Consider the following 26,135-nt stretch of genomic DNA (forward strand, 5'->3'; position numbering starts at 1 on the left):
TGTTGCCTTCGCAAGATGATGTGCTCACTGATTAAATGCGAGAAGCCTGCACCAGAACGGTCAAGAGCCTCGGTCAGGTGCAGAAAGCCACGCGGAAAGAATGCTTGCACTGATTTCATGAAAGACTCGCAGCAGACTTGCGAGATGCGCATTTTTCAGCGCAATACAGAGGCAAAATGACAATTGACACACAAACAAAAATGAGAATGAGCTAGGCCAAGCTTGTCTTCAGAGGTCATTTTGCCTTTGAAGGAGCAAAGGGGTGACAGAAAAAAACTAACGGAAAAGCCGATTGTTTTCTTTGTTATGGATGGTGCAGTGGTGGTTGAAGGGGTACAAACGAGCCAACAATCAATTAGCAGCATTACCTTGAAGTAGCCAAGCTGAGAAAGCATGTGGGAAGGATGAAACTAATGTTTTCTTTAGTAACGCCTAGGCAATGCTTGGACTCTCATAGGTTTGATACCTCAGCTTAATTTTTGTCCGTGAAGCAGTTCTGCTGACAAGATCAAAATGGAGCAGACAAGGAAAGGGGAATGAGGGGCTCGTTATAAATATGAGAGAAGCCAACAGCCACAGAAACCAAGGGGCACAGGGGATTTTTAATTTATTTATTTATAATTTATTTATTTATTTATAATTTATTTATTTATAAACAAATAAATTAAAAATCCCCTGTGCCCCTTGGTTTCTGTGGCTGTTGGCTTCTCTCATAGAAGGTCAAAATGCTAGATCAGCCACTGTATCCACCAAAATCAACTCCACGTGACTCATGCTTATTTACCAAGGTGAAATCTGCATTAGAGGGATCCCAAAATCAAATGTCAGATGAGATCAAACAGAAAACTGCATTCCTTCTGAATGAGGTTACATGTGTGTCTGTAACATTGTTACTTTCAGTTACTGTGCATATGAATGCATCTAAAACATGTTAGGAATGCTGATTTTATTGTACACATGTTCTTTATGTATGCAATGCACACTGTATTCAATAAGTGCTCTTACAAAAATGCTAATTTGTTTTGCATGCTAAAAACACCATGCAACAGCAAACTGTAGAATGATTTCCTGCCTCAAATAGACTCATTTTTTTTTAAGAAAGAAAAAAACCCGAAGTGAAAGGCAACACACTCTCTCAAGACATCAACCTACTTCAATGGCAAGCAGCAAGCAACAATTATTTCTGAAGGCAAAAGGCGAGTCGTACACAATGAGTCGTACACAAGTGCATTGTAAAAGCAAACACCCGAATACACCTAGTAATATACCTAATCTGAACAGATGGGAGAATGACCAATGAAAAAATAAATATTAAGAGCCATAGCCATCTGATAAAATCAATTTTGCATTCCATAACCAGGTTTTCCTTTTGGAATTCACCTCATTTTAGTTCTAAAGGTTTTAGTTCATAATAATTCTCTACAGTGGAACTGTTGGGAATGATTATGTATGGTCATTTCTTGCGAAAATTTACGAGTAAGCAAAGCTAAATTATAAAGTCTTCATTGGAGCACACTATGCATGAAAAGTGATGGTAAACTCCCTCAAGATCACATCACACAACACTTAAACCCTCAGTTAGGTGTCTAATTAAAATCAGATGAACATACCTGGATGTCACATTTAATTTTGAAGGAGAAATATTCTTTCCTAGTACCTCCTGTAGCTTGCAAAAACAGACTATGTTCTGTGCCTTTTGATTGACTGGAGTGCCAACCACAACAGCGTGTGACCATGTTTTCCCATGCAGGACCTCAGGTAAACTGACCATCAACAGAGTTTGCCTTATTTCATTATACAGTGTGTCCAGGCTAACTTTAGCCAAGGGTTAAAAGTTAAAATATTTGAGGTGGGCCAGGGAAACCACTTACATACATATACCAACCGGCTTGCGCATCATAGGCAATTTTTTCAGGCACGCATTATTTTCCACTATAAAAAAAAATCTGAAAAATCCGTGTTTGTATAGTTGAACCCCCTATGTGACAAAAATAACAATGGCTCAAGAACTTCAGGAATTCACAGGCACCACACTTTCACGCTCATGAAAATGCAGCCTTATTAAAAAAGCACACACATTTATGCCCAATCAGTTACTTTCTCTAGCATCCAAACATGCTTCAGCATTATAAAAAAAGCTGCAGTGTGTCCTTTAATAAAACATTCCACTGCGTGAGAAAAGAGAAGTGACAGCTTCAGGCAGCATTTCCTAGATGATGTGCAACTTCACGACATCCATCTGTATTTCTTGATTTGGAAAACCGATTCTTATTTCTAGGCATGCAGCCAGAATCACCAACTTCCTGATATAAACATCTGATACTTCGAGAAAAATTCTGAAAAGTGGCACCAACAAACTTGGACATCGTGCCGTAAGGAGATAAGCTACGCTAATGAAACATGAGATGACAGGTGTGTGCCGTTTACATTGGCACACACACCAATTACTTATATTTATAGCAAGTGGTTACCTTAACTAAAAAAACTCATCCATAAAAGTGAAAGCTGCTAACAGAGCGTATGCATTTCTTCTCCAAAATTGCAGAAATAGAAGTTTGTAATCTCTTGTATTGAAACATAAAAAATAATATTCCATCATAAGCTAGCTTACACAGTAACAAGCACGCTTACTCAATGCATCAGTGTTAAAAAAGGAATCAGCTGTTGTTAATCAGGATCACACAACGAGAGCATAACACTTTTAGCCATATGCACGCGATTTCATGAAATTTAGTCTTCTAAAATAGTTAGCAAAAATTTATAATTACTGCATTTGCATAGCATTTTATTCTCAAAATCTCATTACAGAACAAGAACATGTCACTAATAATGACACTGCATAGAAAGAAATTTGATGAGCTATCAGGACCAGGAGTGGCATCAGATGTCAAACTTTAAAAAGAAGCTGCACCAGGGTAGGAGAAAAAGACCTCAAGTGCTAGGTTTGTGCTGTCCCTAAAGTTTAGTTAAAGCACAGGCCATGTAAATGACTAAAAATGTCGAGAAAAGGCTTTTCCAATAACACTCGAACATACTTTCAGGCCTTTGATAAAGCTAGACCGCTCGTTATCTTTCCTTCATTATTTTATTTTGTGCATCAGGTGATTAATGCCATACGTCACCTGAAGTGTGTGTTGCAAACATACGGTGATTCAAGCGACACAGAACAGAATGAACAGCAGTGCAGAAGGTGCAATGTATCCACTAACCACTCAGGGTAACTGCTCTGACAGAAGTGACAGTGAGTGGCATGCCTTAACTTGGTGACTGACGACTGACGGGAGAATGTGGTGACTGACGGGAAAATCGGGGGGCACTGGTGTGCCGGGGTTTTGGGTGATATGATGCCATGAGAAAACCGCGACCATTGCTGTGTCCTTCACGAAGAACCGGTGCAAGCCAGAGGGCGCTTCGACTGTATAATATTCAGCTACGAGCAGCAAGCGGCCTGCCGCTTGCAACATAACACTGCAAGCGTTTAAATGTTAGAGCATACACACATAGCAGGAGCTGCGTCTCTTGTAGCGTTTCTGGTTCGGTGCACGCAGCGTCTCGCGGGCCCGGCCGAATCGACTTCGGCAGCAACCAGACGCTGGTGCCTCGAAGTAGGTCGCGTCTCAAAATCGCGACGTGTTCAACTAAACTGCTGCTTCCGCCTGCGAGGACTTATATTACAGCGATTCTGTCAGTGAAGACAGCTTTAAAGAACTCCTTAAAGCCACGCGCTTCAGACTACTTACGTGATTTGTTTTCTTTTCTTTTTTTGCGTAGCACTCGATCACGGTCGCCTAATCTCTCGGCTGGTCGCGGTCTCGAAGTCAGGCATCTCCTCATACACCCGGAAATGAAAAGGTTCATATGAACCGCCGAAAGGCCGCGTATCGCTCTTCAGCTATGCCTAGTGTTAGATAAAATTCATGATAAAATCAATTCTCTTTCCCCATCTCCAGGCACACAACAGGGCAAAAGCGCGCGAATCCCACAAAGCCCACTGCCCACGGGGCTATGCAAAATAAACTTTCCACGGCACGAGGTAAACAATGCGTGATGTTTGTCAGGTGACAACTTACACGGCAATCGACGCTGAAGAAAGGCCAGAAAACGTTCCACAAGCGAGTTCATGTCGGACGAAGCAATACACTGCACACTTGCGCGACGTGCGTTAGCAGAAGACCTTCACTGGCCTAAACTTGCTATTTTGTGGTTGTAAGTTCTCCAGAAAAACGATAAATTAATTGCTAATAACTCCAAGTTGTAATAGTTAACGTACCTGTTCGTTGTTTGCGAATGCAAAAGCATAAGCGCAGGAAGAACATTGAACCGACTCAAATCCCTAAAAACGCGGGATTTGATTCTTCCATTGTTGACAGACGACTTTGAAGTCGTCTGACGACAGATAGCGCGACCAACGTGACCGGCTTAAAAACCTGCTTATTTAGCTCGGCTGCGGTGCGACTAATCATTTCCATATGCCCTAATTCCCGAACGGGCTTGTGTGAAGAGAAAACTTTTTGAAAATGAAGGGTATGTCCCTAAGTAGGTTTTTGAGGAATGGAAAAAAGTGCAGTAACTGTCTTGCTACTCTATGGGCACCTCACCCGTCCATGAGCGAAAGGAAGAAGGTGGAATTAAAAGAAGAGGGAGAAAAAGGCCTTAATACCAGAGCCAGAAATAAAGGAAAGACATGTGTCTTAGGCATCCGGAAGAACCTGGGTGATGTGGTCCATTCATTTCACCGCATCCTTTCCATTCCACCCATTCCACCATTCATTCAGGTGATGGGGACAGTAGGGAGTCATGGTGTTGGCAGTGTGTACAAGCAGGGCGTCAAGGCAATGCAAACGCATCAGGAACGACCGAGGGGTCTGGCTGCAGACTATGCAGTGCATCAGTGAAGTATTCAGATGCAATTTTACATGAATATTTTTATTGAGAACACATTCGAACACAGTGGTCCTTCAACACATATCTACCATAATTCTGTCATGATTTCAACGAAGTGCAATGCACTGTATTGAGCATGCAGGCAGTCAAGGTGGGCAACAGACAGCAACATCAACGGTGATATGTATGGGATTTCTGATTGTGCAGGTCTCACATCATTCGTGGTGATATGTAAAGGAGTCTAACATCAACTGTACTGGCTTGCAGGAAGGTTCAATGGCTTCATCATAGAGGGTTTCAAACAGTGTTCTATTGCTACAGGGTCATACAAAATTTTCATACAAAATAGATCTACTTTTCACAGGAGTATCACTCAGAAAGACCAAGTAGCCACTTCATGGAGTCAATATAGCTGTATATTACTGGCACTCGGACAGCTTCACCATATGTCACAGGCATAAGCGTGCAGAGGCACCTCCATAAGGAAGGGGCCAAAGTTTGTCTTGTGGGAAGGAGGGTATAATAAGGAACAAAATTTGCGACATCCCCTCCCTTAAAGGGCAACTCTAGCAATTTTACAGCCTCCACAGATTTAGTAATACTAAAACTTTCATGGTACATTCTCCCCAGTCATCTGACCTTTTATGCCAAATTTCACAGCCCAGCAAATGTTTCAGCGCAAGTTTGAAATTTACCAATTTTAAGGTCTGAAGCAGAGCGATTTCTACACGCAACCTTGCATGTGTGACGTCACAAACTGCACGCCGGTCGATATTCGTTCTATGTTTGCTGAAGGACGATATTTCGAGCTTGTTTGGTCACTTCAGACAAATAATTAACCAAACTATCACTAAAAGTTAATGACGTCACTACGGATAAGCAGCAGACTCCTGATATTGCCTTTTCTGCATTTTAGATCTTCCTGCACAGTGACAGCGCAAGATGTTTCTGAAAGATGCTCGAATGATGCGCTCGGTTGCACTGTGGCTGACAAATTCTGGGCATGCTTGGAAGATATCTGATTCGTGCAGATGCAGTATCCGTCAGCATTCGCCCGCTTACATGGCCACATAAGATGGAAAACGCGTTACTACAATTTACGCAACCAAAATGCACACGTTAGGTTTTGTGACAGTATCCATGACATCATAGTTTGGTCTGCTGTGGTGTCACACTTTGGTCAAAATCTAATTTAAGTTTCGGTTTACTGGTTTTTGCAGTTTTAAAATACTTCTACTTGGTTTTCCGAGAACAGTTTTTTGTGCTGGAGAGAGGGGACTATAAGGAATGTGATGTGATTATCAACTCAAAATGTAAAAAAAAAAATCCCCTTGGATTTGCCCTTTAAGGGGAGGGACAGGATGACCATTCTCCCTTGCTCCCCTTGTATGTCCACATATGATCACAGGAGCACATGTAGTTAGAATACACATGAGCATGTGGTGTGCAACTGATGATGAAAAGAAAAAGCAGAGATAAAACCATTGCAGCAGCAGTACATAAATCTATACAACATTTAAAGCCACCACTGTTGGCCATGGCACAATTGAGGAGTATAACAATGGAGTTTAACCAAAAGGCCTAACATACATGATGGATGAAGATGCAAAGTAGTAGCCAGTGCATAGATGCACAAAAAATGATGATTCGCAATACACATACTTCCATGCAGAAAGAAAACATGGCACACAGAAAAGCAATGCCTCTTATTCATCTTACCAGGAAAGTATTGATAATGCTTCATAAGCTCAGGGTAACAAAGACATTACACTACCACATGTCCGCCTCTACACTTGAGCTGTTACAGGGTCATAATACTAGTCCTTGTATTATTAATGGTTCCTGCATTGTTGCCATGCAAAAAGCTTGCTGCATCAATTTGTAAGCAATGGTACTGTTTATCCTAAATAGTTAAAAAGTGAAAGACTTCTTTACGAGCGTCAGGGTCAAAACGTTCACAAAGCAGCAACTTCTCACACCCAACCACGCATACTCAGTCAACAATAAAACATCATTAAGTCTGTATCGATTATTATCCAGAGACATATTTCACCCGACAGCATTGCTTGTACCATGCACACTATAAAAGTCCACACTACAGGCACACACAATGTGTCTCAATGCAGATGAAAAGAACTAGGAATAAGAAGCAAACCCTGCCGGAAGAAAATATTCCCTGTACACAAACTTAGCGACTGGTCACAACTGCCACATAACCCTAAGTTGTCTATACAAGGTATTCCTACACCTAAAGAATGGGCAGAAGATAACATAGTGCTCCCTAGCAGCAAAGGAGAAGGGAAGTTGAATGACAGCCTGATTTATTTCTGCGTCTCTACCAGAAATGATGTCACTTTGCCGCATGTCATGATGTCACATGATGTCGCATGTCATGAAATGGTGTCACTTTGCGTACTTAACTCTGCACAAATCTGCTCACTATCAGAAGAAGTGCAGGCACATAATACATATCAGTTTTCATTTTTTTTTTTTGCCACAGTATTTGCACTTCACCTTAAAATTTATAAAAACGTATTTATATTGAGATTCGCAAGGATGGCAACATTGTGGAAACAACTGGCCTTCTGTGTTACCAGGTTGCTCTTTACACATATCAATGATGCAGCTTAATTAACGTTTCCTTGCAGTCTTATTGCTTCCTGGACATTTTACAAAAAGCAACAGGCACAACTTTTAAACGTCAACCTAATGACAGCAGAGTGTGAGAGTTGAGATCAGAGCAGAATTTACACAATCATTCACTTTACCGTTCTTTCATGCTAACACTTATGCCTTCATCCTGTTAAACAATTCACTAAGACATATGAAAACAGCTATCAGTCACTCTGCCTGAACTGTATATGGGGAACATAGTTCTATGAGGTTTAACATCCCAAAGCGCCTGAGGCTATGAGAGATGCCATAGTGGAGGGCTCCGGAAATTTTGACCACCCGGGGTTCTTTAACATGCACGGACATCGCACAGCACACGGCCTCTAGCGTTTCTCCTCCATCGCAATTCGACTGCCGCGGCCGGGATTGAACCTGCGTCTTTCGGGTCAGCAGCTGAGCGCCATAACCACTGTTCCGCCGCAGAGGCTGCATATATGGAACACATCAGTAGACAATAATCACAGAACGAAATGTGCACCTTCAGAGTCTTGTGCCACACACCTCCCCATGGTTAAAATGAGCAGAATCAATACAAAAAAAAAAATTGTGCTAGACATTCCTAAGGCAAGTGATTTGAAAAAATGCTAGCCCTAATAATAACAATATAAAAAATTAAACACCCGAGACAATTACAATAGGCTGTCGGGCACTACTGTAGGGAAACATCATACCGTATTGTGAGTTTTTATCGTAAAGACTTTCAAAATTTTTCTTACTTCAACCGCTGGCTCGTTTACGGTGAAACTGCACACAGAGCTTGCATATTATGGTAATTTTTGTGTCGTAGCAAGTTCTACAACGGTACTTACTTAGTTGAGCCGTGCATGATGCAAAAGCGTAATCGTCTGCATCGAGATCGGAGCATTGAAACTCAAAACCCCGAGTTTTTGCAGAAGGGCGGCAGTAGTGCCATCTGTCGTCTGCAGTGGAAAGCGTCACAAGGCGCCAAGGCGAGCGTTGCAAGGAGCACGGGCCCTTTGAATATGCCGTTCCGGCCTTTTCGTCTGCTTCAACTGAAGCGCATCGAACATTTTCGGCCAACTGAGCGGAAAAAAATGCCAGAATAAACTATTTTAACGAGGCTTTGCCATTAAAAGAATATTGTTTGACGTCTTTTTTTCATCCAATGATTTTATTCAATTCAGCTCATATCGTTTGCTTTCGTGGCGTCGGAGAACGACGTCTCGAAGTCCTGAGCTGTGTTTTTCTAGTTTAATTTCGTTGTGGAAGACAGATGGCGCTACCGCAGCCCTTCAGCAAAAACTCAGTGTTTTGGGTTTCGGTACGCCGATCTCAACGCAGACGATTGCGCTTTTGCATCATGCACGGCTCAACTAAGTAAGTACCGTTGTAAAACTTGCTACGATACAAAAGTTACCATAATACGCAAGCTCTGTGTGCAGTTTCACTGCAAACGAGCCAGCGGTTGAGGTAAGAAAAATTTTGAAAGTCTTTACGATAAAAACGCACAATACGGTATAAGGTAGAAAACACTTCCACAGGGCATTCCAACCAACACAAGCCTAAGATTTCAAAATACTGGCATTGGTTCGGATGTACAAAACGAGACTGTGCTGTTCACAGTTGCCAAGAGCACACAGGAGTATTTCAATTCATGCACACTAAATACTAAGTAGCTGAATGAGCTTCCGAACTGCTATAAATGCACAAAACATTTTCTGTAACAAATTCGAACAGACTTCAGAAAAACATAAATGGCATAAATTTGATTGCATTGGAAGCACTTTTTGCACACTGAATAAAGCATACAAAATTCGAGATGCTCTTGACAAGATCATATGCTCTGAACGCCCTGTGCCTGCTAGCTCTCCCGGGCTGTACATCCATGTCCACACAGTTGTTGCAGTCATTAATGGCGTGTGGATGGCTGTCCTCTGGGCTTTTGAGTGTTGTATTTAAGTGCCGAAAAGAAAAAAACGTTGAGAATACAGTTTTCTTTTCATAAATTACACATCTCTGGGTTCCTTTTCAAGCTCTACAATATTCTATTTAAAACTTTTTGCGTATGCCCAATGGTTTTTCTGTCAATTTATTAACATTAACCAATTATTTTAAGAAGCCTGTAGAGTAAATTGGACAGCAAGTGCCAGCTTAGGTTCCCTCTAAACACTTGCCTATAATACTGTTTCAGTTTCACTCACACAGCTTGCACCAGTTTCCTCAAACCGTTGGCTCAAGTTAGCTGGCACATCTTGTGTAAGGCTGAGTAGTCCACACACCAGGTCTGTCCACAATAAAATCAAAGATATTCACACCGCTTGCATGCACCCAGAAACATAAATACTTCACTCACAACAATCTCAGCCACAATTCCTGAGCCATGCAAACACCATACTTCAAGTGCATTTTAACATTTCCGTAAAGGTAAGGTGTTATTTCCATTTAGGTCACAAAATAAAATGCATTCTTTGCAACACTCGTGGTAACATGCCTTCCCAATGTAGGTCACACAATGCATTTCATTTCAGAATTAATTTGTGCAACTCCAGAAGTATACTTATTGTACACATTTCAGATATTCACCTCAACAACTTAAAAGTTTGTCCTTCCACCACTGATTTCTTTTTCACACAGGAATTCCGACAAAAAAAGATGCTTCAGAGTCTGTTTCGTACAATAATGAACTTGGCATAAGCGCATGCCTTGTCCATGAAGTAAAAACAGAAAATCACCATCATTTCAAAGCTCAGTCTTTAGAAGAGCAAGTTCAGTCAACAGAGGTGGCTAGCATAGTCAACTACCACGAAACAGCATGAGCAACCCTGATAATGGTCATCATTGCTGGCTATGTCTCCACTTAGCAGAAGGTGACAATACCTCATTTAAGTAGCTGAACCAGTTCTCCCAAGAGCAGGGCTCACACACAACAGTGGTTATCTATTTCTTACATCTGAACTGTGCAAGTATCGATTCTGAATGCAGTAACAAGCAAAACAGACCACAAAACGCAATTACAAATGACTGGAGAATCAGCAAACCACAGGTGTAGGAGAAAGATTTTTAGAATGGTGCCAAGTTAGCAAACCAGGCTCTTGTACTGTGACGACATCTTGTTTTGAGTATTGTATTGAATGACTTGGCAAACACATCCACAGAGAGCCCAGATGGCACAGTAAGGGCATGATGCACATCGTCAAAACAGGTTTCGCATGGAGGAAAGAGTGAGCAGAGCAGACAAAAATAAAGCAAGTGGAGTCACCTCGTCCTTTTCACTGCCTTGCTCAACTCACTGACTCACTCCTGTTGCAGCCAGAATTTTGCGTGTTTCCTCTAAAAAGAATTAAAACGTGATTATCCTGCTCCTCAGGTAACAAGCTGAGTATCAACAAAACTGGTATATGCACCACCACCAATCTGAACTATACAGAAGTTCCCAGTGAATTCGTATCTCTTGTGATCAGCGATGAAATTCAAAAGTAGTCGCAAATCTTGTTGAGGGGCATCCACAAGATAGTTCACGGGAATGGGCCAATGCCACAGAGTCTCTGTTCTGAACTGAGACACCACCCCTCTTAATGAATGTGTGTTTGTAGGCATGTGAGTGTGTGCGCGCACATTAGGCGCACACTACCATTAAGTGTGTGCCTTTATGAGACCTGTGACACAGCGGTATGCAGTACACTCAAGGTTTTTTAAACTGTAAAAAGCTGTGACCTATACTGCTCAGATCAGCCTTTCGTTTCGACAGGATGAAGCTTTGTCTGCTGCAGCAGCATGTTCAGGTTGTCGCGGGCACTTTTCAGGTCAGGCTTGAGCTTCAGTGCATGACGGTAGCACTCCTCTGCCTGGTCGTACTTCTTCCAGCGATGGTAGAGCACACCTGTTTGAGAGGAACATTTCAACTTTCTCTGAATCAAAGGCAGGCCAATGATGCAAAAAGGGACACCTCTCAGCAGTAATAAATTCTAAGCATGCCAAGAGATGGCATTCTGCAGATTATTACATGCAAAACATTATGAAATTGAAGCAAACTCCTAAGCTAAAGCCCTAAGATAGGGCCCTGGCTCTTTCTTTACAGTGACTCTGCCAGTGTAACACAGCCATTGGGTAGCCGGATTTCCCCAGCTTCTCAACCTGCGTAGGAAAGCAATCAGCTATCATACGCATGCACGACATGGTCATGGATGATTTAAAGCAAGATACCGCCATGCAAAGCTTGATCAGCTAGGAGTGCCGGGAATTACAAATAAAAAGTTGTTTAAGTTGTATAGAGTTGTGGACCAAGGGACACATCGCTGTGCTGGCTGCCAGAAGAGGCATAAAAATGCATACGGTTCCTGCTGCCCAGGTGTAGTCTGACAGATCTCCCTCAGGTACTACACATGTGTGCCCACCCCTCGTATAAAAACCCTGCACAGGGGCATTCATAAAAAGGTATGGCGAAGTGTACACTGGCCAAACAGGTCAGCGTATTAATGACAGCACAAGAGAACACGCATGATCCTAGGAAACAGGAGACAGATCGCATCTTTCACAACAATGCCAAAGCTGGCACCACTGCTGCTTTGAGCTGCACAAGACTGAAATAAGCAAAAGCAGCAAAAAAAAAAAGAAAGCTAGAAAGGGAAGTGTCCATAACTTATTGTTCAGGTCAAAAGTGCATGAGAACTGTGTTAGTAACATTGATGAACAAGGACCTCCAGTTTACGTCCAAGTAAAATTGGTTTATCCGGTATATACTTTGTCATTCGAGCGATGTATACACATGGCTTCATTGTTTTGACTGTGTTATCCCTTTCTGCTTTGTTGTTTTTATGCTCTTTTTTACTTCCTCTGGCGACTACTTGTGTCTGAGGCAATGCTCGCTGCAACTGCTTCCAATAAATCCAAAGGCTTCCGATAAATCCAGTTGCTAACAGCATTCGTCATGTCCAGTGCTGCCTTCTCTTGCACTTTGTTTTACAGAATCAAAGGTAGTCCTTACCAAAACAGCCTAGTATTCTGCTCTGCTGAATTTGAGAGGTCATATAGTAAACCTAAATGCAGCCACGGGTTTCCGCAGTGATTTAGCTACCAGTAGTTGCACAAAGAGCACAAAATGCCTAGTAAAAAGACTTTAAAAGAAAGTGAGGACAAAGTGAAGTTGACTTGTATCAATAGAGTACTGCGTTTCAATGACAAAGGGCTTTTATAAGTTAGAAAGGGCAAAGAAATGAAATAAGTGCATCTCCCCCACCGCCTATATTTAAAAGCAATTTGCAGTGATGTCTAGACAGCTTCTCTTCCAAATCCGTGAGGGTATACGACATCGCCATTCATTTCCAGTCTGTGATCAAGGAGTCATTTTCAGTCTTGGCATCATGAGTTTGAAATCGAGCGGCAGGAAAAAAAAAATTCAATATTTTTAAGTGCTCAGCTCAACAATAGATATGACTTTTGCTGCCGAACAGGCATCACCGTGGAAAGGGCATCACCGCGGAAAACTGTATGGATCTGTCTTCAGTGTCCCTTTAAGAGGCCCCGAGGAGTTCACTCGTGTGCATGCACTGCTGACCAGGGCTGCAGAGCAACTGACCGAGGTTGGTATGATAGCTGGCATTGTCTGGCCCCAGGCGTATGGCCTCGAGGAAGTGGTGCTCCGAGCGCGGGTACTTGCCGGCCTTGCCCAGGATATTGGCCAGCTGAAAGTGGAGGGCCGGCTCACGGGGCAGGTGGGCCAGTGCCTGCAGTGCAGCCCGCTCAGCGTCCGCTGCACGCCCCTGCTGGTCCAGCATCAGCACCAGGTTGTTCCACGAGACGAGGTGCGTCGGCCGCTGGCGAGTGGCATTGCGCCACGCCCGATAGGCCTCCTCGTACCGCTTCTGCTCCAGGTACTGCAGGTGCAGCCAGGGCAGACACGGGTTTGTTTTACTCACGAGGCAGATTAATCAGAAGATATTTATCTAGCTCGTAATCAGGTGAAGTTGCATGGGAAAAATGAGCTGATTAACACTATTATCATCGTCGCCAGTATTATCAGCTTAAGTACATCTACTGAAGAACAAAGGCCTCTCCCATTGGCTCTCATTAACCCTGTCCTTGCTGCAGTGACTCAGTGGCTATGGTGTTTGGCTGCCGAGCCCGAGAATAAAATGAAAAACATACCACGATGTGCAATGTTATCACTTTTTAAAGAACCGCAGGAGGTCAAGATTAATCCGGAGTCCGCCACTGCAGTGTCTTTCAAAGCTCATGTCCAGCTTCAAGATGTTAAGCACCACACACCTACCTACCAACCATGTTTTTAACGTCAGCTTCGGGCAACCTACCCCTGCTCATATCCATTCACCTAACTCTGACACCCACTGCTAGGCTTGCCTCCTCTGGGAATACACTCTGTTACCCTCAGGGACCATCAGTCATCTTCCCTTCACACTGCATGCCCTACCGATGCCCATGTCTCTTGTTTGATGCTGAGTGTGCCTAGTAGAAATTCTGCATGCACCTGTCCATCATCATTTTTCTGCGCTAACATAGTGCATCTTTCATCACACCAGATCGTAGAGTGCGGTTATTTGTTAGAAAGCAGCACGTTCCCAAAATGCATAGATAAAAATTTGAACACTGAGGCTAATGCAAATAATAAAAAAAAGGGAGATGAAATCAGCTGTTTTATAACAGTGCAGTTAAAGATGTCTTTCTGGTGTGTTGTAAACTATGAAAACTGCACCAAAGAGTGAAGACAAACCTGCCCGAACCCTATACTTGGAGTGAGACAGATCACAATAATAGAGGGGCATTTGTAATTAACATATCCTATTAACCAAGTAAGTGACCAATTAAATGCTGCCATCAATTTCGAATAACATTTTAACTAAAGCACAAACCCATCTTGCGTGTGACAGAAGCAATTTTAGAAATTTCAGAGCGCAGCTCTTATGCGCCCATTCCCGTGTTCCGTGTCGGTGTAAACGGTTGGTTGTCCAAGTAGCAGAGCGAAACGCCACCTGGAAGGTGGTTGCCACGGGAAGATCCCGGAGCGTGGTTAGTGTAGCGCACCACCTGCCAGGTGGCATGTTACGAACACACACACAACCGTTCGAAGAGCTGCACCCAAACTTCGCACTACCGATTATGGTAATCCTCTATCAATTTTTTTTTTCTCTCGGTAAAAAACTCTTATCCCTTTATGATGAAAATCTGGACAACTATCATGGTCATGTTACTATTTTTCTTACACACCACAATTATTGGGAGCCAGTTGAACATAATGAACAGTGCAGACACATATGGGCTTGTCAACACAACTTCACTATGGCAATAATCCAGTGACATGCCTCCAAGATAGGTTTATGGGTTTAACATGCCAAAACGACTCAGGCTACGAGGGACACCATACTAGAGGGCTCTGAGTACCACATTTACCTGAATGTAATGCAACCACGACTGTAACGCGAGGGTCGACTTCGCAGAGCGCAAAGGAAAAAAATGAAACAGGAATGTAACACGACGAACAATGCACCAGTGTACAGAGTGCATGGGCTTCTAGCATTTTGCCTCCATCGAATGTTACCACTGCCACCAGAATCAGACCCATCTTTCATGTCAGCAGTTGAGCCCCATATAACCACTGAGCCACCGTGGCGGATGAATCCCCGAGAAAGGTATGAATCTTGAGGAAACTATATGTGTGTGTGTGTATATATACATAAACAGTTTCCCCATCTCTGCACCCACCAGGTTTCCCAGATTGTAGTAGCAGTCTGGATACTTGGTCCTGTGGCTGATTGCTGTCCGATAGCTCTGCTCAGCGTCTGCAAGCAGACCCAGGCTGCTCTGCACAATGCCCAGGTTCATCCATGCAGCGGCAAAGTCAGGCCTGCAGAGCAAAACAGGGCATACTTTTTAGCTGACTAGCATCATCATCATCATCACCCTGACTATGCCCACTGCAGGGCAAAGGCCTCTCCCATGCCTCTCCAATTAACCCCGTCCCTTGCCAGTTGCGGCCACAGTACACCCACAGAACTGACTAAGGTCTGGACATTTTTGAATAAAAAGCGCACTGCATAGATGAGACATCAAAGATAACCTCTGCAAAATACTAGAGCCATGCGCACCCTGAAAAGCTGTAAAAATTCAAATCAAAGCCCGCTAGTTCTTTCCTTCCACAAGCAAACATCCTTGTCCTCTACTGTGGATCCCGAGCCTTTGGTTTGACGTCACACGGGACACTTTCGCTAAAGGCATTCCATTGGTGCGTCGTTCTAACTGACGGGCGAAAGGTGGGCGTAGCAAATAGCAAATAGTCCGCACGTATTTTTATTTCTGCGGGCTTATTTTGCGGCTATGTTATCTGCGAATGAAACTATTTATTCGCGGAAACCTAAAAAACAAAATAAAGCGAAAGCAAATCCTCCACGGAGCTGGCTGCAAGGTACTCCACGCGTTGGTCGACTCCGCCCACCGTACGAGGGAGAATTAAAAAAAAAGGCGGGAGCCGGACGTTAATTCGATTTAATTAGGAAAATCAGCCACACAGGGCAATAAATCGAAGTTTCTAAGAATGCTCGGAACGTGCACATTGAGTTCCCGCGGCAAAAAGACGAGTTCAGATTCTTCTTCAGAGCACCTTTAAGGACCAGCGGTTATCTTGCCTTCGCATTACGTGCCCTGCCCAAGCCCATTTCTTCCTCTTGATTTCGACTAAGATGTCATTAACCTGAATTCGTTCCCTCACCCACTCTGCCTGCTTCCTCTTAACGTTACATCTATCATTTTTCTTTCCATAGCTCGCTGCGTTGTCCTTAACTTAAGCTGAACGAGACGGTTCTGGGCATCCAAGATAGAACCAAGTGGCCTAACAGCGATACTGAACACTAGAAGAAAAGAAAAGCTGCTTGAGCTGTAAAAGCAAGGAGCATTCTTTCCCACAATGTATGGCACACCCACACTGAAAAGTATGTGGGAGGTAATACTAGCAGAAAAAAGAAGTGCAAGTTGTGGGGTTTAATGTCCCAAAACGACACATGGACTACGACGGATAATGAAGCGGAGGGTTCCGAATTGATTTAGACCACATAGGATTCTGTAGCATGCACTGACATAGCACAGCACAAGGGCACCTTTTGCGTCTCGCCTCCACCGTAACATCGGTGGAAAAAATAATTTCATCAAAATCTTTAACGCAGCACAAAACAGATGTGTGTGTACTGAGTGCGCACGTTGTGCAGTGCAACATCAAATCTCAAGCAATACACCCTGGATTCACGTACGCAGTGCTTCATAAACTTACAACAGTGGAAGAATGTACTTAAAACATCATGCTCGAGCCTCCGAAAATGCTTTAAACCTGGTATATTGCTGTATTGCAGCCGTACTACTTTTAGCTTCCTGCAACTGTGGATCAGCAGAATAATTTGTAGACTGTCAGGTGAAAAAAAACTTCCAACTTTTTGCACTCTAACAAGGCGTACAATTAACACGCAGCAACACTGCCACAGCAGTGCACAATAAAAGGACAAGGTTAGCAACAGCAAACAAAAGAAAACAGTTCTGCTACTGAAGTTTCAAAAAGCACATGGACCAGATAAGACAGGCAACAATGGGTGCTATTTCAATATTTGAGGCATTAGACCAGCAAGCTCAAGAAAAATAGAGCTACAAAGAAAGCCTTGATAATAAGGAAAAAAAAAAAAAAAAGAGATGCTCAATGGCATCACGAGGGGGATGCAGATAAAAATAAAAGCGTGCTGCTTCTCATTTTTGCGCAATTTGTAAGGAGAAAATCGGTACAGATATTGATACACACTTTTATTTGCTCACACAACGGTCGCATTTCTTGCTAATTAATTCGCCCTGCGTAGTCAACTTCTGCCTAGTCAAACCGAGCATTAATCGACACCACAAAACCTTTGCGGGGTCTATTTCTTCAATATTTATTGCTCTGAAGCTGAGCATATCACACAATCTTATCTTGCAGGGGGGGGCACATGGGAAAAAAATATGAATGCCGAGCAGCTGAGTTAAATAAAGAATGAAGTTTCAGATCCCGTTAAGGGAGCCTTTTTCAAGCTTAATAAGGCACCCATGCTGGGAGCCGCAACTCCATTGTTTTAAATTAGCTGACCGCCGTTTGTATTTTTTCTGATTACCATTAAAAAGACTGTCAAGCACTACTTCTGCTGCTCCATGCATGAATAAACATCTTAATTTATTCATGGTGATAGGCATGATTTCAACAGTCAGTCTCTGTTCCTGTAGTAAGTAGATCTGTAGATGTCAAGGACCATGAAAAAACCGTTTTCGTGACACCTGATGGTCCCTATCGTTTTTAAGGCACACTTGTGGGGTTTTGTAAACCCCCACTACTTTCAAGTGGATGACAGGTCTCGCCTTGAGGGCTTCAAATAGATGACTTGTCTGCGCTGCTTGAATCAACGAGGCCTTTTCACCTTCAAATATCACTGAACAACTTCAAACAACCTTCTACTTTTTTTTGCCGCTTTCTGTCAAGTGCATCACCAGATAAATTTCACGAAGAGTCAATTCGACTGGAGCCCACTCCCCATTAGTGCCCACCTGTGCGATGCCTCAGAAGTACAAATTGAGCCTCGTAAAATCCCCACCGGCAAGGATTTCGCTGCTCCCCATTCAACGAAGAATACCTAGACCTTTGTTGGCCTTTGATAGCATTTCAGCCGTTTAGTTAAATGATTTGCTGTCATATGCAACCCGTCCGGTGTGTTCCTTCTGCTTGGGTCCCTGCCCAAGCGAGAGCCTTTCGTTGCTCATTATGTTGCTGATCTTGCCATCAATTTACCCATCTCGATGCATCACCCCCATATCAAGCTCTCACCCACGCCTGCGGACTGGTGCCGGTTCTGCTCTAGCCAAACAACAAAAGGACTATGAACTCATCATTACTTATGTCAACTACCGAGAAAAATTAATTACTAGTCCATCACTGAATGCGAGTGTCTGGCGCTTGCTTGCGCTATTGCCAATTTTCGCTGTTCCTTGTTCAGTCAGCATTTCACAGCCCTGACCAACCACTGTGCTTTTTTCCAGCCAAGGATTGACTTGGCCATCGTGCTCTGCACCTGCAAGAGTATTCATTTACCATCACGAACAAGTTCACACGTCTGCACCACGACGTGGACTGCCTCTCTCTTCACCCTGTGGTGCCACCTGATTGGAGTGAGACCGACGTTTTTTTCCTTTCTCTTTCCCATTTCAGAATTTCTCAACACTGACTACGAACACCGCCCTGTCTCTTATTATGGCCGCTGATTGCACACGTCGTCTCAAGAAACCACAATTCCTCCCTATAAGTATTTCATTTGAGCGAGAGCACTCTATCGCCGCAATATACACTCCGGGGCCTGAGTTGCTGCTCCTTTTGCCCCAGCAGCTACGCTTGGGCATCTTGAAGAAATACACAGACACATCGACACCGCCTACTGGCACCTCAACCATGCAGTTGGCACGAGATGTCAATGCATTCAAGCAGAGCTCACGCCACAACTCTCCCGTGCCAGCCTCTCCTCACCACAATTCAGTGAGCAGCCTGCTTATGACTGCCGGCATAGGCAAGTCCACATCCTTCCAGGGTAGCTCATCCTTCCGTGGTGTCTGTCTCGCTGGGCCGGACTCGCTAAAAAACTATTCTCCCCATACTACATTGGTCATTTCCACGTGCTCTGCCAGGTGACGGATATGACCTATTCTCCAATTTTCGACATTCTTCACCCACCTAGCGACAGACGCTGTTGATGCTGTCCAGCTCAAGCCGTACCACGCAGCTGACACGCATCTATCTAAGCACCAGGAATATGTTACTGCTGCCGAAGGGACACATCACGATGATAGGCACAGACGAATAGGGGTTCACTTGCTACTGCTCTAATACAGGATTAATCTGGATTCATTTTTTTTGTTCTATCCCGCTTCTTGTTATTTTTTTTTTTCATTCTTCCCTTCCTGACGTTTCATGCATTTTGGCTAGAAGTGCATGGAGAAGGTTACCCTACGGCTTTCTAGCTAAGCAGCAACGATTCTAACCTGCCACGGTGGACTTGACCAACTTTGCCCACCTGCGCTTTGGTACAGTTTGCCAAAGCAAAACATCTTTCTCAGGTGCCTGCCATGGTTCACTAGAATGAGTAAACAGGCAAAAAAATACTCGAGTAAGAAGCTGCGCCTCACCTGAGCTCTACGGCTCTCTCGAGCAAGGTGCGTGCCTCGTCCAGTTCTCCAGCATCCCGGAGGATGTTTGCCAGGTTATTCATGGCCTGGTCATAATCTGGGTGAAGACGGAGGGCCTCCCGGTAGCCCCGAATGGCCCCCTCCCTGTCTCCACTGTCACCCACGTTCTTGGCAAAGTTGTAGTGGACCTGGTCAGAGGCAAAGGAATCAAGGCATGCACACCTGACACCTTATAGTGATGTCTGCTGCTGTCAAGGGGCGGTGACAAGTGGCCAGCACCCCTCATTGACACACATTCATTTGCAGTGTCTCCCAGGCAGTTAAGTGGCTAACTCAGTTTCGTGCCTAGCAAACTCTGAAGGATGTAGGTTTGGTAGAGTTGGTGCCCCATTCTAATCAACAGTACAGAATTTAAGACACGGGTAAGACAACAACAAGGAAGCAGTGCTGGCTTCTAACTGAATTTTATTTAAGACACACACATGCACTTATGCACAAGCAGAAAAAAAGGAAAAAAAAGCAAAAAGGCACAAAAATTCCTTCCTAATGACACACCTACTCATTAGAATACAGTTGTAAGGCAACGCATACACTAGGTTCACTTTTATTCGCTAAGAAGCAACACATTTAAGTGGCCTATGGGTTGCGTCCTCGCCTTGCAATCTGAAGGTTCTTGGTTCAATGCTCCACACCTTCGGTGGAAATAAATTTTCTTCTTTGCAGATGACGTCATTGGGGGTTTTCTGTACAGTTTTTTCTGGACACCAACAACGATGCCGGGTTTTGTTTCTAATGAACCATAAAGGCTTTCATCTTAAAAAGGGAAGAAAAAGAAGAATGCAGTCATGGCCACACAAGCAGAGTGTTTGCATGCTTGCTTTTTTTTTTTTCTTTTGCAATTATGTCGCCATGCTGCGAGAGAAGCAGCACCTGGTGTACCTACGATAAGTTCTTTTTTCATCAAATCAACACAGGGTGGGCTGACACATAGGTCATTCAGTCTTCAATGACCTCTGCCTCTATAATTTCCCTCGCGGTCCAATCACTGTTATGCTGATAGCCATGCATTTCGCAAACTATACATACCCACACTTATTACAACTGACTACAATGTTCCCAGCTGCACTGGTACACATTGTTACATTACTCTCATAGTCTATCATTTAAGTAATTTCCTGTCTGCCCAATGTATTTTTCTCCACAGGACAATGACAGCTCATAAACCCCACCTTTGATGCATGGCATAAATTCATGCCAATGTGTTTTATGACTACCTTTCTCCCTGGCACCTTCCCAGTAGTTTTAATGTCATAATTGCGTTAATTTCTTTGGTGCTCTGAACACATCTACAACTGCACTGTTAGCGTTCTTTTTCAATTGCTAAGAGATGTCATAGATGTAGGAGATCGCAGTGCATACCCCCTTTGTCTTATGCAACAATGTGGTCTTCTTGGGAAGCCCTCATCACAAGCTTGCTTAGTGCTTTGACCACAGAAGCTATGATGGACTGTGAGCCAACATGGGTCTCGAAGCTGTCACTGTGAATTTGTGGGACAAGAATTTTTAATGGCATCCACAAGGGTGAGCTTTGTGGTTTGGTTTATGGGGTTTAACGTCCCAAAGCGACTAAGGCTATGAGAGACGCCGTAGTGGAGGGCTCCGGAAATTTCGACCACCTGGGGTTCTTTAACGTGCACTGACATCGCACAGTACACGGGCCTCTAGAATTTCTCCTCCAAAGAAATTCCAGCCGCCGCGGCCGGGATCGAACCCGCGTCTTTCGGGTCAGCAGCCGAGCACCATAACCGCTGAACCACCGCGGCGGCTAGGGTGAGCTTTGTGACGGTCTCCTGGAAACAGCCAGTCACCTGCCACATTATTTTATAGCTCCAAACATGTAAAGGGTGAGCTTTGTGACGGTCTCCTTTACATGTTTGGAGCTATAAAATAATGTGGCAGGTGACTGGCTGTTTCCCACACGCTACACACATTCAAAAAATGTATGTGCCTGCTACAAATCATGTGCGAGTTATCACAGAATGACAGTTCCTTGAGGTTCTTGCACCCCGGGATCTGCTTTAATGTCAAGCATGTATGTTGGGTGCACGAAACCCAGGTGAACAAGCTGCCGCTTCCCTTTCCATCGAGGGCATTGTCCGGTGGTGAAAATCACACAGGGCAGACACGACTATGCTTAAATTATGGGCTGCCGGAGCAGTGCAACAACATGCACAGTAGTGAAGTAGGGCACATCGGATTTATTGCAATAACAGTGGCTGTGTACCCTTATTCGCAAAGTGCGTGGCAATAATCACAAACGATGAATCATTCATGAGGAAAATTACTGAGGCAGTGGAAACGGCGAGAATGGGTGACATGTGCGTCAGCACATCTTCAGCTGATTTGACGCAATAAAAACCAGCATAGTTATATCGGGCACTACAGTTCCCTTAATCTAGCAACATGATCACATAAGAAAAGACAAGCATACGCATAAGGTCATAAATGTGCTCATGTGACCACGGCTGCAGCATGAATCTTTTTCTCCTCTTTCTGTCCCTTTGTTTTTTTCCGCTTTTTTTTTAGTTGCGCAACAGTATGTGCACATACCTTGAACATTTAGATGGCAATCAGCGCTGCGTCCTTGTTGTCTTGTCCGCGTCTTTAATTCTGCACTGGCAGTTAGTACTATGAATAGTTACAAACTCTGTTGCGTATTCCTGTACGCTTGTAGACTCCTAAGGTTATCACATCATCAACCATCAGCACGCATTCACCTGAATTTTCATGTGAATAAGAAATAGCAGAACTTTGAACGCTGCTTATCCATATCCTCAAACAGCACTAATCTCACTGCAAAACAAGCTCTAAGAACAAGGCTTGTCTACCTTTCTACAAAAAAAAAAATAAGGCAACAAACACTTTTTATACACTACAGGCAAACCACATTCAAGATGATAAACCATTAACTATTACTGACACAAAGCCGGAAAACAAAAGAGACAAAGAAAGAAGCAGAAAAGAAGCAGCTTAGATGCTGCCCCAACAAGATTGCTTGCACACCACTAACATCCTCACCTTAGCATTTCCGGGGCATACTTTAAGACCAGACTTGAACAGTGACGATTCTTGTCTCCACTCACGACATCTCTGGAAAGGAAGTTATTCCCACACTGTTTCAAGTGCCCTTTTCAGCAACCGCTACTGCACTCCTGGCTACATGATGACAATAGGTAGCACCCATGAACAGTGTTAACTACGAAAGAAACACTTTCAGTACTGCTCTAGCAGAGAACACCATATTTTGAACACCAAAAGGACAGAGTGACAGAAAACAAACCTGCATGCTCCTCACAGTGAAAATCAAGAGCAGTGCCACAATGCAGTACTGCAAAACCTGCAAAAAAAGAAAAACACAAGCAAGAATGACTTGACTTCATATGCAAAAGAGTATACACATTTAAATGGGCCCTCAAACACATTAAAGCGATACAGTGTACTCTCCTCAAATGGAATCTCACAAAATATGTTCCATTTATCAGGAGTTCTATTTGCAGAGAGAATAAGTCCACTATGAGCGTAAACTGCATTGCAAAAGAGTAAGGAATGGATGTTTTTTACAAAGTATACTTCAAATTAAATTTAAAAAAAAAACGACAATAGTAGAATCCTTCTTTCCATCTGTAAAATAAAGTATAAACAGCCACTTGTTTGCCTTAGCTCTCGCAGCCGCTTTTTCTGAATGGCATCACTCACACATGATAGGCCGCACAGAAACAGTTCTCAACCTTCTCTTACTGAAAGAAGCTTTTCAGCATTTGCACTGCCAATTCTACCCACACTGGAAATAAAAACCACAGACAGAAACCAGAGAGAAACTGGAAAGGAAACCTGATAACAATAATGAGTACTGAGATCGCACTCAACTTTCCCAACTACTGCAATAGCCCGATTCTAATGCATCCCCGATTCCAACGATGAGCTTTAAAAAGTGTTTCAGGTACCACTAACATTTTCCATTACACTATGGCACTGCTTTCTCTTAACTTAAGGCTATATGCTGATCCCTATGAATGATGAGCTCTTCACAACTGCTGAAATATACTTGCATTCTGTTTGCCAATTGTTTTGCTATACCACTACCCTCCCATCCCAGCTTGCTTGCACAAGTCTGCGTTTTTCTGGAATAATTTTTGTTTAACAGCCCACATTCCCACTCTGTCTTACTTTTGTTCCCTCCAGTGCATTCTGCTAGTTGGCACTCGCCTGCCTTTCCCTTCTGTGTAATTTTCATAAAACCATAAGTACATCCACCTGCTATGATGATCTGGTTGCAATAGTGAACTAAACAAAGAGAAGTACTACAAACAAAATAAGGCAACAGCATCCAGGTGCTTAAACACTGACCCTCTCTTCAGAGATGAATGCAATAAGTCTGATAATAAAAAATTCAGCTGTACACAAGTTCAGTTCATCCAAGACCACTCAGTGCACAGTGCGAATGAAAAGTGATCAGCACAAGTGAACAATGGCTGGAGCAGCAAAATTACCACAAGCCATGCTGTGATGCCCCATATACACCAAGGGTGAGGCTGGCTAGGCCATTCCCACATTTCAGTACAAGGAAGAGTGGGGGTACGGGAAGTGGTGGACAGCTATAATTTTCCAAAACTCTTACCAGTGTGGAGCGGACCTGCTTCACACGGCACCAGATCACATACATTACAGCTCCAACTCTTGTTGAGATACACAAAGCATTAACGGAGACCATATTTATTTTGTCATTTGTGTTTTCCATGTGCATACTGGACTGCGGCTTGAAGGAGCTACCTTGTTGCTGGCATAGACTGATACTGTCGCTTACTGATCGTTCCAGTTGAGTGTCTTGTATACCATACATGGCAGTAAAATGCTGATTGACGTTGCTCCATATGAGTAAGCAAGATGTGAACTCATGTGCAAAGTAACAGATGGCCAATGAGCAGCCAATGTAAAATTGCAGTATACAGGATGCACACCGCAAACACTATCATCTTACTTACGGTTTGTTTAGTATTTATGAAGTTTAACGTCCCAAAGTGACTAAGGCTATGAGGTGTGCCATAGTGGAGGGCCTCAGTAATGTTGAGCATCTGGGCTTCTTTAATGTGCACTGACATCGTACAGTACACGAGCCTCTAGCATATCACCTCCATCAAAATGCGACCGCCACAGGCGGGATCGAACCCGCGTGTTTTGGGTCAGCAGCCGAGCACCATAACCACTGAGCCACCCACAGCGGCTTTCATCATACTTATCTCCCTGCACTGCAGTAGTGGGAATGGCCTGACAATCTCATTGCATGCTTGTTTGTTGTGCAACAAGAGCCTCTCGCACTGCCCCTTCCCTGTACAGCTAGAGGCTTCCTTGTGCTGATTTCTTTCAGCACGCATCGCGCCTGCGTATACGTTGCCCACTGATAGTGCTGCAACAGACTCACCTTGCGGTGTTGTTGCAAGGCCGTGGACAGGCGCGCCATCCCAAGAGAAACCAGCAGACAGAAGCCCAGGCTGGGCAGGTAGAGCACTCGCTCCGCCACAACAAAACCCACCCGAAAGAACAGGTTTGAAGCGGGCAGGAAGGGCACCACCAGCAGTGACAAGGCCACGCACAGCAGCCTGCGCATTAGTGGACACAAGGGCAAGCCAGATCGCTTGCGCAACCTTTGCAGGCAGAACAAAGTGCATGGAACTGCTAATCACCACTGCACAATGAGCCGCAATGTATCCTCAAATCTGCAGGGCAATTATTTTCCCCAAGGATATCCACAGTTTACACTGTTTGCTGAAAGACAGTATCAATGAGCAGAAAAAATATTTTTGACACCACAGTGATGTGGATTGCTCCTGAGTATGTAGCAATGTAGTATCGATAAAATACGCATAGTTTTCCCCCCCCTGTGATATGGAATGTGCAAGCATGTGGCTTGTGCTCAGTGTTGCACCAAAAGATGGACTCACAAATAATGCTCTGCATATAAAGAGAGTGCAGAAGCCACTATCTCAATGTGCAATCTAAGGCCGCATCTCACATGAAGTGGCTCAAGGAAACAAAAGTTAAATCATGCTGGTTCTAATGACCATGAGCTCCTATGTTCCCTCTTAGAGTGCATGACACTGCACAGATGGCCATATTTCTACTGATTGTTTGCCAGCAACGAGTTGTTTGAAGATGTGTACTCGCACTGTAATTTAGTCTGTAACCACTGCTGCCTTGTATGGGCCCCCAAGCACTTTTCAAGCTGTCGTAAAGCAGCTTTTTTACCCGGGGGCCTTCAACCTTGAGTTGAAAATAAATTAATTGAACTGAAGTTAAGTTGATTACACCATGCTTACTGTATGAATGAATTCTATTCAGGAAAGAAGGTCCAAGGCCCTCAAGTGGGGAGGGGT

The 26,135-nt window shown here is 43.7% G+C and overlaps 2 protein-coding genes across 4 annotated transcripts in view; both read right to left on the minus strand.

Moving 5' to 3' along the window:
• The window catches only part of LOC149341264 (uncharacterized), a 40,474-nt gene extending 36,077 nt beyond the window's left edge, over positions 1-4,397 (minus strand). The window contains exon 1 of one of the 3 annotated variants that reach the window (XM_089543260.1): positions 4,271-4,397. In XM_089543260.1, the coding sequence (XP_089399386.1) occupies positions 4,271-4,299 (29 nt within the window). In that variant the 5' untranslated portion in view covers positions 4,300-4,397. Of the gene's footprint in view, positions 1-3,500; positions 3,680-4,070; positions 4,217-4,270 lie in introns of those variants that run through there. The other 2 variants (XM_089543263.1, XM_089543264.1) reach the window with 2 other exon arrangements.
• Positions 4,398-9,081: 4,684 nt separating this feature from the next.
• LOC149341265 (protein O-mannosyl-transferase TMTC4-like) overlaps positions 9,082-26,135 on the minus strand; it is a 29,818-nt gene continuing 12,764 nt past the window's right edge. The window contains exons 9-15 of the mRNA XM_089543293.1: positions 25,184-25,361; positions 23,045-23,101; positions 22,783-22,854; positions 19,705-19,892; positions 15,235-15,376; positions 13,094-13,391; positions 9,082-11,398 (exon numbers count right to left, since the gene is read on the minus strand). Of these exons, the coding sequence (XP_089399419.1) occupies positions 11,247-11,398; positions 13,094-13,391; positions 15,235-15,376; positions 19,705-19,892; positions 22,783-22,854; positions 23,045-23,101; positions 25,184-25,361 (1,087 nt within the window). The 3' untranslated portion in view covers positions 9,082-11,246. The remainder of the gene's footprint in view (positions 11,399-13,093; positions 13,392-15,234; positions 15,377-19,704; positions 19,893-22,782; positions 22,855-23,044; positions 23,102-25,183; positions 25,362-26,135) is intronic.

Source organism: Amblyomma mixtum, chromosome 5, assembly GCF_055824585.1.
Source record: "Amblyomma mixtum isolate Tamu chromosome 5, ASM5582458v1, whole genome shotgun sequence".
NCBI lineage: Eukaryota > Metazoa > Arthropoda > Arachnida > Ixodida > Ixodidae > Amblyomma > Amblyomma mixtum.